The 12,109-nt window shown below is 41.0% G+C and overlaps 1 protein-coding gene across 2 annotated transcripts in view; it reads right to left on the bottom strand.

The window, feature by feature from the left end:
* Positions 1-12,109, bottom strand: part of LOC127566669 (uncharacterized) — a 34,837-nt gene that overhangs the window by 18,173 nt on the left and 4,555 nt on the right. For both annotated transcript variants that reach the window (XM_052009192.1, XM_052009193.1), the window contains exons 2-6: positions 10,463-10,654; positions 6,239-6,361; positions 4,121-4,243; positions 1,480-1,746; positions 923-1,141 (exon numbers count right to left, since the gene is read on the bottom strand). In XM_052009192.1, coding sequence (XP_051865152.1) covers positions 923-1,141; positions 1,480-1,746; positions 4,121-4,243; positions 6,239-6,361; positions 10,463-10,654 — 924 coding nt within the window. The remainder of the gene's footprint in view (positions 1-922; positions 1,142-1,479; positions 1,747-4,120; positions 4,244-6,238; positions 6,362-10,462; positions 10,655-12,109) is intronic.

Below are 12,109 nucleotides of genomic sequence, written 5' to 3'. Positions count from 1 at the left end.
TAGAACTGGAGAAAATGACTTAATAGATAAAATGACAAGTCATCCCCGAATGACATATATTTGTTTAAACAGAAGTAACGAAATGAAAACAGAAAATAGTAAGTCAGAAATGTATACATACGTTAATAACTATGAACTGGGAACATCAGAATTGAAGCCAAGACTGATATGGGCCAAAACAAAACCATATTGGAAAGCTTACCATCTTTGAGTAATTTGACCTAGAGTTATACAGTTACGGAAAGAGGTACTATACCCAAACTCTTTCATGCCGACCAAAGCAATCTCACTTTCCTGAGTATGGTCCATGCCCCTCAACAGTTTGCCTACTCAGATCCCCGTTCAAATGTCATATACACGTGGAAATTTTACCTGCCTCTACCATTCGCTCTGGCAGATCAATCCATCAACCCACCGCTGTCTGAATGAAAAACGTGCCTCACATGTCCCTTTTAAAACTTTCTCCTGTAACCATCAACCTACGGCCACTTGTTTGAGACTCCCCTACCCTGACAAAGGGACGATGACGATACACGTTATCTATGCCCATCGTGGTTTTATAGTACCATATTATGGTCACCTCTCAGCATCTTCGACTACAGGGAAACAACCCCAGCATATAGTTAAACTCACCTTATATCTCAAGCCCTCCAGTGCCAGTGAGATATTCCTGGGTATTTTCTGCAGCTTAATGACATCCTTCCTCCAATATCTTGCAAAATGACGTCACACCTCAAGTATTCAATGACCCGAAAGATTAAAGAAAACATGCCAAATTCCTTCTCCACTACCCTGTCTATCAGTGGCGTGAACATTTGGGAACTATGTACTTGCATAACTAAGCGTAGAGTCAGGCTCATAAATATCCACATTATTCCAAGAGGACATGTCAAAACTACACAAAAATACAAAGCAGACGCACCTTGGCTTCCTTCCAATGTGTTCTGCTTCGCTTCATGTGAGGTCGCTGACTGATCTTCCTTCATAAGCTTCGTTCTGTCTATGCCACTTTCGGCGTCAGTACGGACCATAATATTAGGCGCACCCTCTTCTCCTTGCTCCACATTAACTTCTACATTCCTCCGCTTTTTTGACGTCTGGTAGTGACTTTTTCTCCCGCTTCTCTTCTGTCCTTTAATTTCTGTGGTATGATGCACATTTACCTCAATTGTTAAGACGCAATTTTAAACGACCAGCTGAAACAAAAGAGATTAATGTGGTTTGGATCTTCGGGGAAATCTCTTTCCCCCTCAGCAGTTACATCCTCCTGGTGGAACTGCATGTTTCAATTTCGTCAACTAAGTTGTCAATCATTTAGCTGTGGGAATTCCATTTTTTTCAGGCACGGATTAGTGTAACAAAATCCGTCACTACGCATGTATATAGAGGTCAATGAAAACACAAAAGCACTTTGAGGTCCATTGAATACTCCTTATTTATTGTAGATATATTAATACTCATTGAAAAAAACGTCCTTACCAATTTTATTTTGAATTTCTTCGAATTTGTCTGATTCTTGTTCTTGCAGAATTGATGGTCGATCTTCATTCGTGTTCTTCATTCTGCCCATGTCAGTTTTGGCATCAGTGTAGTGAGCATCAAGGGTATATTTGCGTGCTGCGTCCATTGAATCACCCCTTCCCCATGCCTCGGCGTTGACATCAAACGCGTTCAGTTGGTTGTGTGTCATTTCTCTGTTATGACTTTCAGCCTCTCGAGGAAGGGTGAAACTGTCCGGCCTCGTTCCTGGTTAAAGAAGGAATGAATACAACGTGGAAGGGAAAGAGTGAAATCATTTAATTGGCCAGCGCAATGGCAGAGCTAACGATTCCACTGAAAGAGAGAGATTGGCCAGTGGTCGTGAAATAAAGGCTAATCCCGGACGTAAGGAAAGCATTACTGCATCAACAATGTTGTCCTGCTTACGGGGGATTACCGTGACAGTGCTTCATATTCAACAGACAACTTCAGGGACAAATATACTGGCATGCATAATTTGGCACCGTTTCCACTTCAAGAAAATATGTAATTTAATGATAATTAGTTGCAGGCAGGCTAAGTCAATGATTACCACAAGATAAGATTTCTGAAAGAAATACCGAGAGCTGAACACGCAATGTCATATAGCAGCGGTCAGCTTTCCAAGCAGATGTCACAGTGTTTTTGAAAGCAATATCTAGAGATGCGTATGAAATGAGAAAACACCCAGACAAGCAAAAAAAAAAACGCAGATTCTGGAGCTTCGAAAGAAAAACAGAAATTGCTGGAAACTTTCGGTTTGCAGTTCTGCTGAAGGAAGTTCAAAGACAAACTTTACGTCATGCATTATTCTCACAGGTGCTCTCAGAGCTGTTAAGTGCTATCCACGTTTGTTTAGTTTTAATATCGTGGTCTATTCACTAGAACTTCAAATAGTTAAGAGAAATACATATTTCCATCATTCAATAGCCCTGCAAAAATTAGTTCTCCTTTATTCTTTCATTCGTTCGGATTCGGAAATTTATTTTCAACTCGCTAATTCATTTAATTTTACATTTATTTGTCTTTTCGTGTATTACGCAGCCATTCATTCATTCGTCCCGCTATTCGTTTATTTATTCATTGATCAATTCGTTTATCTGTTTCTTTTAATTATCCAGCCATCTTTTTAATTTGTTTTATTTATTTATCGTTGATTTATCCAATAATCCCTCCGGGAATCTATTTAATTCGTCTTTCCTTCCGTATGCCTGCCTGCCTGTCTGTCTGTCTGTCTATCAGTTTATCTGTCTGTCTGTGTGTCTGTGTGTCTGTGTGTCTGTGTGTCTGTCTGTCTGTCTGTCTCTCTCTCTATCTATCTATCTATCTATCTATCTATCTATCTATCTATCTATCTATCTATCTATCTATCTATCTATCTATCTATCTATCTATCTATCTATCTATCTATCTATCTATCTATCTATCTATCTATCTATCTATCTATCTATCTATCTATCTATCCACCCATGTATTATCCGTTCAATTATTTTTCACAGATTTATTTCTTGTTCTCCTCTGATTGTGTTTAACGAAACGGCATTCGAATGGGTTCTCGTCCAGATATTATAGTATCATTTTCAGTATATCGAGCGGTGCATCAGAAAACGGACAATCAGCCCCACCTCGTCCATGGTTTTCCCATCAATGTTGATATAATTTTCCTGCATTCACCCAATATCCTTCTATGCCTTGCTTTTTCATTCTCTTTCTAAATACTTCTTAAACGTGGTGATTCCACCTGATTCCACCACCTTCTCCGGCATCGCGTTGCAGATATCAAGTACTCTCTGTGAAACAAACCTGCTGCTCAGATCCCCTTTTAAACATCCTCTCACCTTATCCCTACCCCTCGCTTTAAACTCGTCCTTTTCACGTTACACCCATGTTCTCTTGTATTTTATTTTTTTATTTTTTTTATTTGAAGCGTAGTAACAGGCCCTTCCAGCACAAATGTCCAGGCCGTCCAGTTTTTTTAAACCCAAATTAACCTACCCGTACGCCTTTGGAATGTGGGAGGAAACCGGGGCACCGAGAGGAAATCCACGCAAACACGGGAGAATGTAAAAGCTCCTACAGACAGCGACGGGAATCGAACCCTATCGTTGGCGCTGTCATAGCGTCGCGCTAGCCGCTACGCTATCGTGCCGCCCTTAGATCGCCTGCCCTCAGATGTTTTAGGATTACCTTCATAATCCAGCCAGATTAATTATTTCCCTTTCAGCAATATTTAATGGAGAATTAAAGAGCTTCAGGCATTCGTCAACCTACATATTTTTCTCATAAAACACACGATATGTATCTAAATGGATTTCCACGAGTAATTTAGACGGCAGAGCGATTGAGTGTGGGTTATATATTTTTCCGAATACTGCAGAGATTCTGAACTCTTAAATTTAGTACATCTAAGTTTCACAGTAGAATGATCCTGAACTCAGTATTTCTCATTTTCTTAATATGACAAGTCCGGCTGGAAAGAAAATATCATGTACGATTTACGCAATTACTATAGGGTGGGAAGGCATTGAAAATACTGTACAATTTTTCATTGGATTTACCTTACTTTTCACCTTTTGAAGTATTGCAATACTAATCTACTTACCTTTTCTCCTTTTGCTCCCTCCATAAATTTCTAGATCTTCTACCGCACCTGCTGCACGCTTTCTACTCTGGTGCCGAGGACCTTGAACCTCTTGAGGAGGAGTTAATTTGGCCGGGCCCGTATCTATTCGAAACAAATTTGAATAAATCACGGTTGGAATGAAGTGAAAAGTGTAATTTGACTCGAATTTGGAAGTAATAACGATGCAGAATCTCTTAACAGAATAAAAGGAAATACTGATATGATCTTTGGTGATGACAGCCGTTGATCGGGGAGAAGGAAGAAAAGCTGGACGCCTGGAACAACAGTATTGAAATATATTAATAAGGAATTCGTTGTGAACCAGGATCTAATTCAAATTTTAGGATGGAACATGACGATATGCAAAACTTGGCACCATCCTCACTTCAAGCGAAATTGACCTAGTCCTAATTATTTGCACCACGAAAAAGATCAAAAATTAACGTGAAGATATTTCCGAAGTAGATTCTGGTAAATTAACGCGCACTGCCATGTGGAAACAGTCAACATTCAAGCAGATGATTCAATGACTTTGAAATGAATATCTCGAAGGGTATGCAACATATTGGAGCAGAATTGGTCTGCTGAACACTCACACAAAATATGCCAGAACTGAAATCAGAAATATGAAGGGAAACTTGCAGATTAATTAAATCTGAAAAAATGGTGGAAATCTGAAATAAAGCCATACAATACCCAGCTGTTTAGGCCATAGTGTGGAAAGGAAAATAAATATGCCAAGATCTGTTTCTCTCTGCATGATTTAATGTTTTATTTCATTTTTACAGCAGCTGCAGTTTATTTTGGGCTTTCAACTGCTGAGAAAACAACTCAGTTTCTACTGTAAAGAATCGTCGACTTCGAACGTTAAATCCGTATATCTATGTCGTCATCTATCTATCTATATCTGGATGTCTGTCTGTCCGTCCATCTGTCTGTATATATGTCTGTCTGTCTTTCTGTCTGTCTGTCTGTCTGTCTGTCTGTCTGTCTGTCTGTCTGTCTGTCTGTCTGTCTGTCTGTCTGTCTATCTATCTATCTATCTATCTATCTATCTATCTATCTATCTATCTATCTATCTATCTATCTATCTATCTATCTATCTATCTATCTATCTATCTATCTATCTATCTATCTATTTGTCTGACTGTATTTCTATCTACTTGTCTGTCCGTTAATCGATCTATCAATCTATTCGCCCGATTATTTATTCAATTGCATATTTGTTCCTGATATATGCCAGGATTCAAATAATTCCTCGTGCAGATATTATAGAATCTGAGATTCGCGATTTAAAAAAGTAATGACCCGCAAAACTGGACATCCGCCTACTACATCCACGTCAACGAATTTACCCATTGAGAAGAATCCCATTTGCCCGCATTTGTACCGTATTCCGCTGTCCCTTGCCTATTAAAATGCATTTCTCGATCTTTTTTAAAATCGTGAGAGTATCTGACTCCAGCACCTCCTCTTGTAGTGCACTCCAGTTGTCAGTTACGCCCAGTGTAACAAACTTAAACTTTAGATCCTTTTAGCCTTCTCTCATCTTAAGCCTTCGCCTCGTCCTCAACTCTTACTTCTCAATTTAAAGCCATCCCCTCTTGTTAATTTTGTATTGTGTTTGCTTTGAAAGGTCAGGATTACCTTCAAGATCCAGCCATTTATTACAAATCAATTGCTTCCCCGTTCATTAGTAATTTGAAGGAGCATCATGGAACTTCACGTATTCATGAACTTTAATATTTTCGCATAGAGTTCCTGATCATGATCTAACTAGACTTCTGTGAGTTCATGTGACAGGCAGCGGGTGGGTGCCCAGATTTTATTTTGGTCAAATGAGTGCGAATGAGTTATATTTTTCCCGGATGTACCAGAGTTTCTGCTGTCTTAAATTTAGGATAAATTTTAACCAAAGTATGATTTTGAATATAGAATTTCCCATTTTCTTAATATGACGTCCAATCGAGTCAAATTTATCTGATCCGGTTGACACACTCACTACAGGATGGGAAGACACTGAAAATACCGTGCAATTTTCATTGATTTCACCTTAATCTGACGAAGCATTCCCAGACTTCTAATAAATGAACTTACCTTTCCTTCTTTGACTCCATGCGAAAATTTCGCCATCTATTACAGCGCCAACTGCAGGCCTTTCTGTTTGTTCCTCATAACGTTCAATCATTTTAGGATTCGGGAGTGTGCTCGAGACCGGACCTGGTCGAAAAATAGTTGAATGTTACACAGATGAAATGGAGTGGAAGTATGCAATTTGTCTGGAAAATGGAAGTGATCATGGTGCAAAATCTCTTCACTGAAAAAAAAAATACAGAAATGATATCTGGTAACTACAGCGATTTACCAGGGATAATGGAAAAAAAACTGGATCGCGATGCTGGAAGCAACATGACTGAAATGTCCCAAGTGATTCAAAGCGAAGAAAAACAGTTTTGGAAGGAACACGCGGACATGTCCCAATCACATACAGACATAGCCACATTTGCAAAGACGTACGGGTAGATTAATTTATGTTTAATATGGGTGGCGCGGACTCGTTGGGCCGGAAGGGCCTGTGACCACGCTGTAAATAAAACTTAAAATTAAAAAAAAATAAAGATGGTAAACGACTGCGTATGAACGTTTCATGTGAAGTTATTTCCGAAATATATTCCAACAGATCAAAGCGCATTGTCATATGAATGCAATCAACTATCCCAGCAGATTCTTCGGTATCTATGAAACGCATTTCTGGACCTGCAAGCGAAATGAAAGAGCAGAATTGTTCGCCAGAGGACAAAACAGAGCTCTGTTTAACTTCAGTGAGGCGCAAATGGACCTGCTAAGAATTTCCAGCATTTAATGTTTTATGTCAGATTTCTAGCATCTGCAGTTTTTTGTGGGGTTTCAGCTGCTGAAAGAGAAAAAAAAATGCAGTTAAAACCTTGAACGTTAAAATCGTTCATTCATTAGATCTCTCTTGAAGTATTGAGCTTGTAACATTTGTGTTCTTCTAATCTTTGATGTGTTCTTTGTCACCCGAAATAGTTCACATAATTTCTGTTTCTTAAATAAAGATTCCTGTGAAAATCTAATTATTTATTTGTCCGCCTTTTATTTCTCCATCGATCTTTTCAGTTCGCATTATAACTAAAGATATAACTTAAGGGATAGGGCGGGGTGAGAGTAGAAATGGAGGAATGGTGGAGTTACTGGTCAGGGATACTATAACAGCTGCAGAAAGGGTGGATAACGTAGAAGGATCCTTTCTATATTCAATATGGGTGGAAGTTAGGAACAAAAAAGGAGCAGTTACTCTACTGGGAGTATTCAATAGGCCTCCCGGTAGCAGCAGTGATGCTGAGGAGCAGACTGGGAGGCAGATGTTGGAAAAGCGCAAGAACAAAAGGGTTGTAATCAACTTCCCAAATATTGATTGGCACCTGCTTAGTGCCAAACGTGTAGTCGGGGAAGAGTTTGTTAAGCGTGTCCAGGACGGATTCCTATCACAGTATGTTGACAGGCCGACTAGAAGGAATGCCATATTGGATCTAGTATTAGGTAATGAACAGGGTCAGGTGACAGATCTCTCGGTGGGTGAGCATTTGGGGGACAGTGACCACCGCTCCCTAACCTTTAGCATTGTCATGGACAAGAATAGAAGCAAAGGAGACAGGAAGATATTGAATTGGGGAAGGGCAAATTATGAGGCTGTAAGGCTGGAACTTGAGAGTGTAAATTGGGATGATATTTTTGAAGGAAAATGTACTATGGAGATGTGGTCCATGTTCAGGGATCTCTTGCAGGATGTTAGGGATAAATTTGTCCCGGCGAGGCAGAGAAAGACTGGCAGGGTGAAGGAACCATGGGTTACACGAGAGGCGGGACAACTAGTTAGCAGGAACAATGCAGCATACATAAGGTGCAGGCGGCATGTATCAGATAGGGCTCATGAGGAATGTAGGGTAGCAAGGAAGGGACTTAAGAGGGGGCTGAGCAGAGCGAGAATGGGACATGGAAAGGCCTTGGCGATTAGGGTTAAGGAGAATAACAAGGCATTTTTCACGGAAGTGAAGAGCAGAAGGATGACGAGAGTAAAGGTAGGTCCGATTAGGGAGGAAGGTGGGAAAGCATGCCTGGAAGTTGTGGAAGTAGGTGAGGCTCTCAATGAATATTTCTCTTCAGTATTCACCAAAGAGAGGGTACTTGATGACGCTGAGGACAGTGTTGGTAAGGATATTGTTCTAGAACATTTAGGTATCGAGAGAGGATATGTTGGAGCTGTTAGAAAATATTGGGACATATGAGTCCCCGGGACCTGACGGAATATTCCCCAAGCTGCTCCGTCAGACGAGAGAGGAGATTTTTGGACCGTTGACTGGGATCTTTGAGTCCTCGGTGTTCACGAGAATGGTATCGGAGGATTGGAGGGTGGCAAATGTTGTCAGCTTATTCAGAAAAGGTAGTAGGGATAGTCCAGGGAATTAAAGACCAGGTAGCCTTATGTCTGTGGTGGGAAAGCTGTTGGAAAGGATTGTAAGAGATAGGATCTAGGAGCATTTAGAGAATCTGGACTATTAAGGACAGCCAGCATGTCTTTGTGATGGGAAGATCTTGCCTACAAACCTGATAGGGTTCTTGAGAAGGTGGCCAGAGAGATTGATAAGGGTAGTGCTGTGGATGTGGTCTACATGGATTTTAGTAAGGGGTTTGACAAGGTTCCACATGGTGGGCTTCTTCAGAAGGTCAGCAGACATGGGATCCAGGGAGGTTTGACCGTGTGGTTACAGAATTGGCTTGCCTGTAGAAATCAGAGGGTTGTGGTGGAGGGAGTGCGTTCAGATCGGAGGGCTGTGACTTGTGGTGTCCCGCAAGGATATGTTTTGGGACTCCTGCTTTTTGTGATAATTATGATGAGGTAGAAGGATGGTTAGTAAGTTTACAGCCGACACAAAGGTTGGTGGTGTTGTGGATAGTGTGGAGGACTGTCGAAGATTGCAGAGGGATACTGATAGGATGCAGAGCTTTGCTGAAAAGTTGAAGTTGGAATTCAATCCGCTGAGGTGTGAGGTGGTACACTTTGGATGGACAAACCCCAAGGCGTAGGACACACTTTCCTTCTCTCACCTTAAATGTACGCCCTGTGGCATTTGACATTTCTACAGTGGGGAAAAATGATCCTGGATGCCTAACGTATCTATGTCTGACTTAGTTAGACTAAGGAAACTGATAGAACTTATTTCTATTCATTTTTCTTCTCCTCTAATTACTCTAGCACCTTCTTGATATCACTGATCAGCATGAATTTGAATCAATTTAATAATTGAAAACCATACGTTTATTATCTCATAGAAAATAGTTAAAGCATCATATTGAAGTGTTTCAACGGTGTCTGAATGTCTCTGACAACTGGGAAATGTGGATGAACTAGGGAGGACATACACAGTAAGTGGAAGGGCACTGAGGAGTGCGGAAGAACAAAGGGATCTGGGAGTTCAGATACATAATTCCTTGAAAGTAGAGTCACAGGTAGACAGGGTTGTGAAAAAATGCTTTTGGCATCCTGGCATTTATAAATCAAAGTATTGAGTATAGGAGTCTGAATGTTTTGTTGAGGTTGTATAAGTCATTGGTGAGACCAAATTTGGAATATTGTGTGCAGTTCTGGTCAACGAACTACAGGAAGGATATCAGTAAGATTGATAAAGTGCAGAGGAGATTTACTAGAATGTTGCCGGGTCTCCAGGAGTTGAGTTACAATGAAAGATTGAGCATGTTAGGACTTTATTCCTTGGAGCGGAGAAGAACCTTGATAGACGTTTACAAAATGATGAGGGCCATAGAGAGAGTCAATGCAAGTAGGCTCTTTCCACCTAGACTATAGATTTCTATGGTTCTATGGTTCTATTTGGAAAATCGTTGAGAGCACAAAAAATAAAATGCTCATAAAGCAGGACTTGAATATATAGGAGTGGTTAGGGAACTTCTGCCCTGCGAACCTGTTCCCCTGTTCAACAACGATATGGCTCACACGTATATCACTAAGACGGAAGTTCCGCGACTTCAGCCTTTGTGACGTCGAACGATGACAACAACAGAGAAGCAGTCATGGAAAGGTTCCTGTAGAAAGAGAACGCACGCTGCTTGCTAGGCAGAGCGCAAAGGTAGAGGGAGGTATAAGGAATAATAAGTGTTGAGGCGGTTGTATAAAGCGCAAAGAATAATTGACAGTTAGATTCCCCAAACAACTCAGGGGAATTAGCAGCACAGACAGATTTATGCAGCAGAACTAGTGTTTGTCGTTGTAACTTTTCTACTTACTTCCCAATTCACGGTTGCGGAACACCGCAAGTTCTGCCGTCTCCTTGGGGTCCTCTTTGTACTTTGCATGCTCAGGCTTAAATTTCGTGAGCGGAGATGCCACATATATTTCAGGAAACGTTCCCATCAGAAGCATGAACAAGACGGAATTAAGGATCAAGCCCTTCTCGCACTTTCTCATTTTTGTGATATCTGTCAAGAGTGCCAAACACAAATGATGGCAGGGCAGTACAACTGGGCAGCATTTTTAAAAGGTACGCCGATAATATACCATATTTATCCCGTGTTACCTCTGTTTGAGTGCTGAGACATTCCGCTGAAGCTTCTTATTGATTTCAGATACATGATGCAAACGGTGAAGACCGGTAACTCCTCAGAAACAAATAAATATTTGAATAACAATGCAATTTGCTTCATTCGTTCAGATACCGATTAAGGATTTAGAACAGTACAGCAGAAGAACAGACCCTTCGGTCCATGATGTTATGTCGAACTCTCTGTACATATTTAAATGTATAATTCAATTAATCTCTTCTGCCTGCACAATGATCATATCCCTCCCTTCTCTCCACATTAATGTGCCAATCTAAGAGACTCTTAGAACCATAGAACCATAGAACAATACAGCACAGAAAAAGGCCATTCGACCCTTCTTGTCTGTGCAGAAACGTTATTCCGCTAGTCCCACTTCCCTGCACCCAGTCCATAACCCTCCAGACCTCTCCTGTCCATATATCTATCCAATTTATTCTTAACACTTAAGAGTGAGCCCGCATTTACCACATCAGATGGCAGCCCGTTCCACACTCCCACCACTCTCTGAGTGAATAAGTTCCGCCTAATGCTCCCCCTAAACCTTTCTCCTTTCACCCTAAAGCCATGTCCTCTCGTACTTATCTCTCTTAATCTAGGTGGAAATAGCCTACTCACATTAACTCTGTCTATGCCCCTCATAATTTTGTAAACCTCTATCAAATCTCTGCTCATTCTTCTACGCTCTAAGGAATAAAGTTCTAACTTGTTCAATATTTCCCTGTAACTCAACTCCTGAAGACCCGGCAACTTTCTAGTAAATCTCCTCTGCACTCTTTCAATCTTACTGATATCCTTCCATTAGCTAGGTGACCAGAACTGCACACAATACTCCAATACTGTTAAACTCCTCTATCGTATTTGCCTCCACTACCAGCCCTTGGAAGCGCATCCCAGGCACCCACTACTCTCTGTGTAAAAAGAACTTTCCCCGCACATCTGCTTTGAAATTACTCACTTCATCTTAAATGCATTCCCTCTGGTATTAGATATTTCAACCCAGGGAAATCGATACCGCCTGTCAACTCTTATCTATGCCTCTCGTCATCTTAAACAGTTCTATCAGGAATCCCCCGAGCGTCCGCCGCCCTTGGGAAGAGAACCCAAGTTTGTCCAACGTCTCCTTATAACACATGGCCTCTAATCCTGGTAAACCTCTTCTGCTCCCCTGCCAACCCTCCACATCTTTCCAATAATGGGCTGACAAGAATTGAGTGCAATGCTCTAGACGCGGCCGAACTGCAGTTTTATAAATCTGAAACATAAGATCCCGACTCTTGAAATCAGAAGCTCGACTAATAAATGCAAGCATGTCGTCCGGCTTCTTCATCAGCC

Source organism: Pristis pectinata, chromosome 44 (assembly GCF_009764475.1).
Source record: "Pristis pectinata isolate sPriPec2 chromosome 44, sPriPec2.1.pri, whole genome shotgun sequence".
In the NCBI taxonomy this organism is placed as follows: Eukaryota; Metazoa; Chordata; class Chondrichthyes; order Rhinopristiformes; family Pristidae; genus Pristis; species Pristis pectinata.
This window is presented reverse-complemented; position numbering and strand designations above follow the sequence as displayed.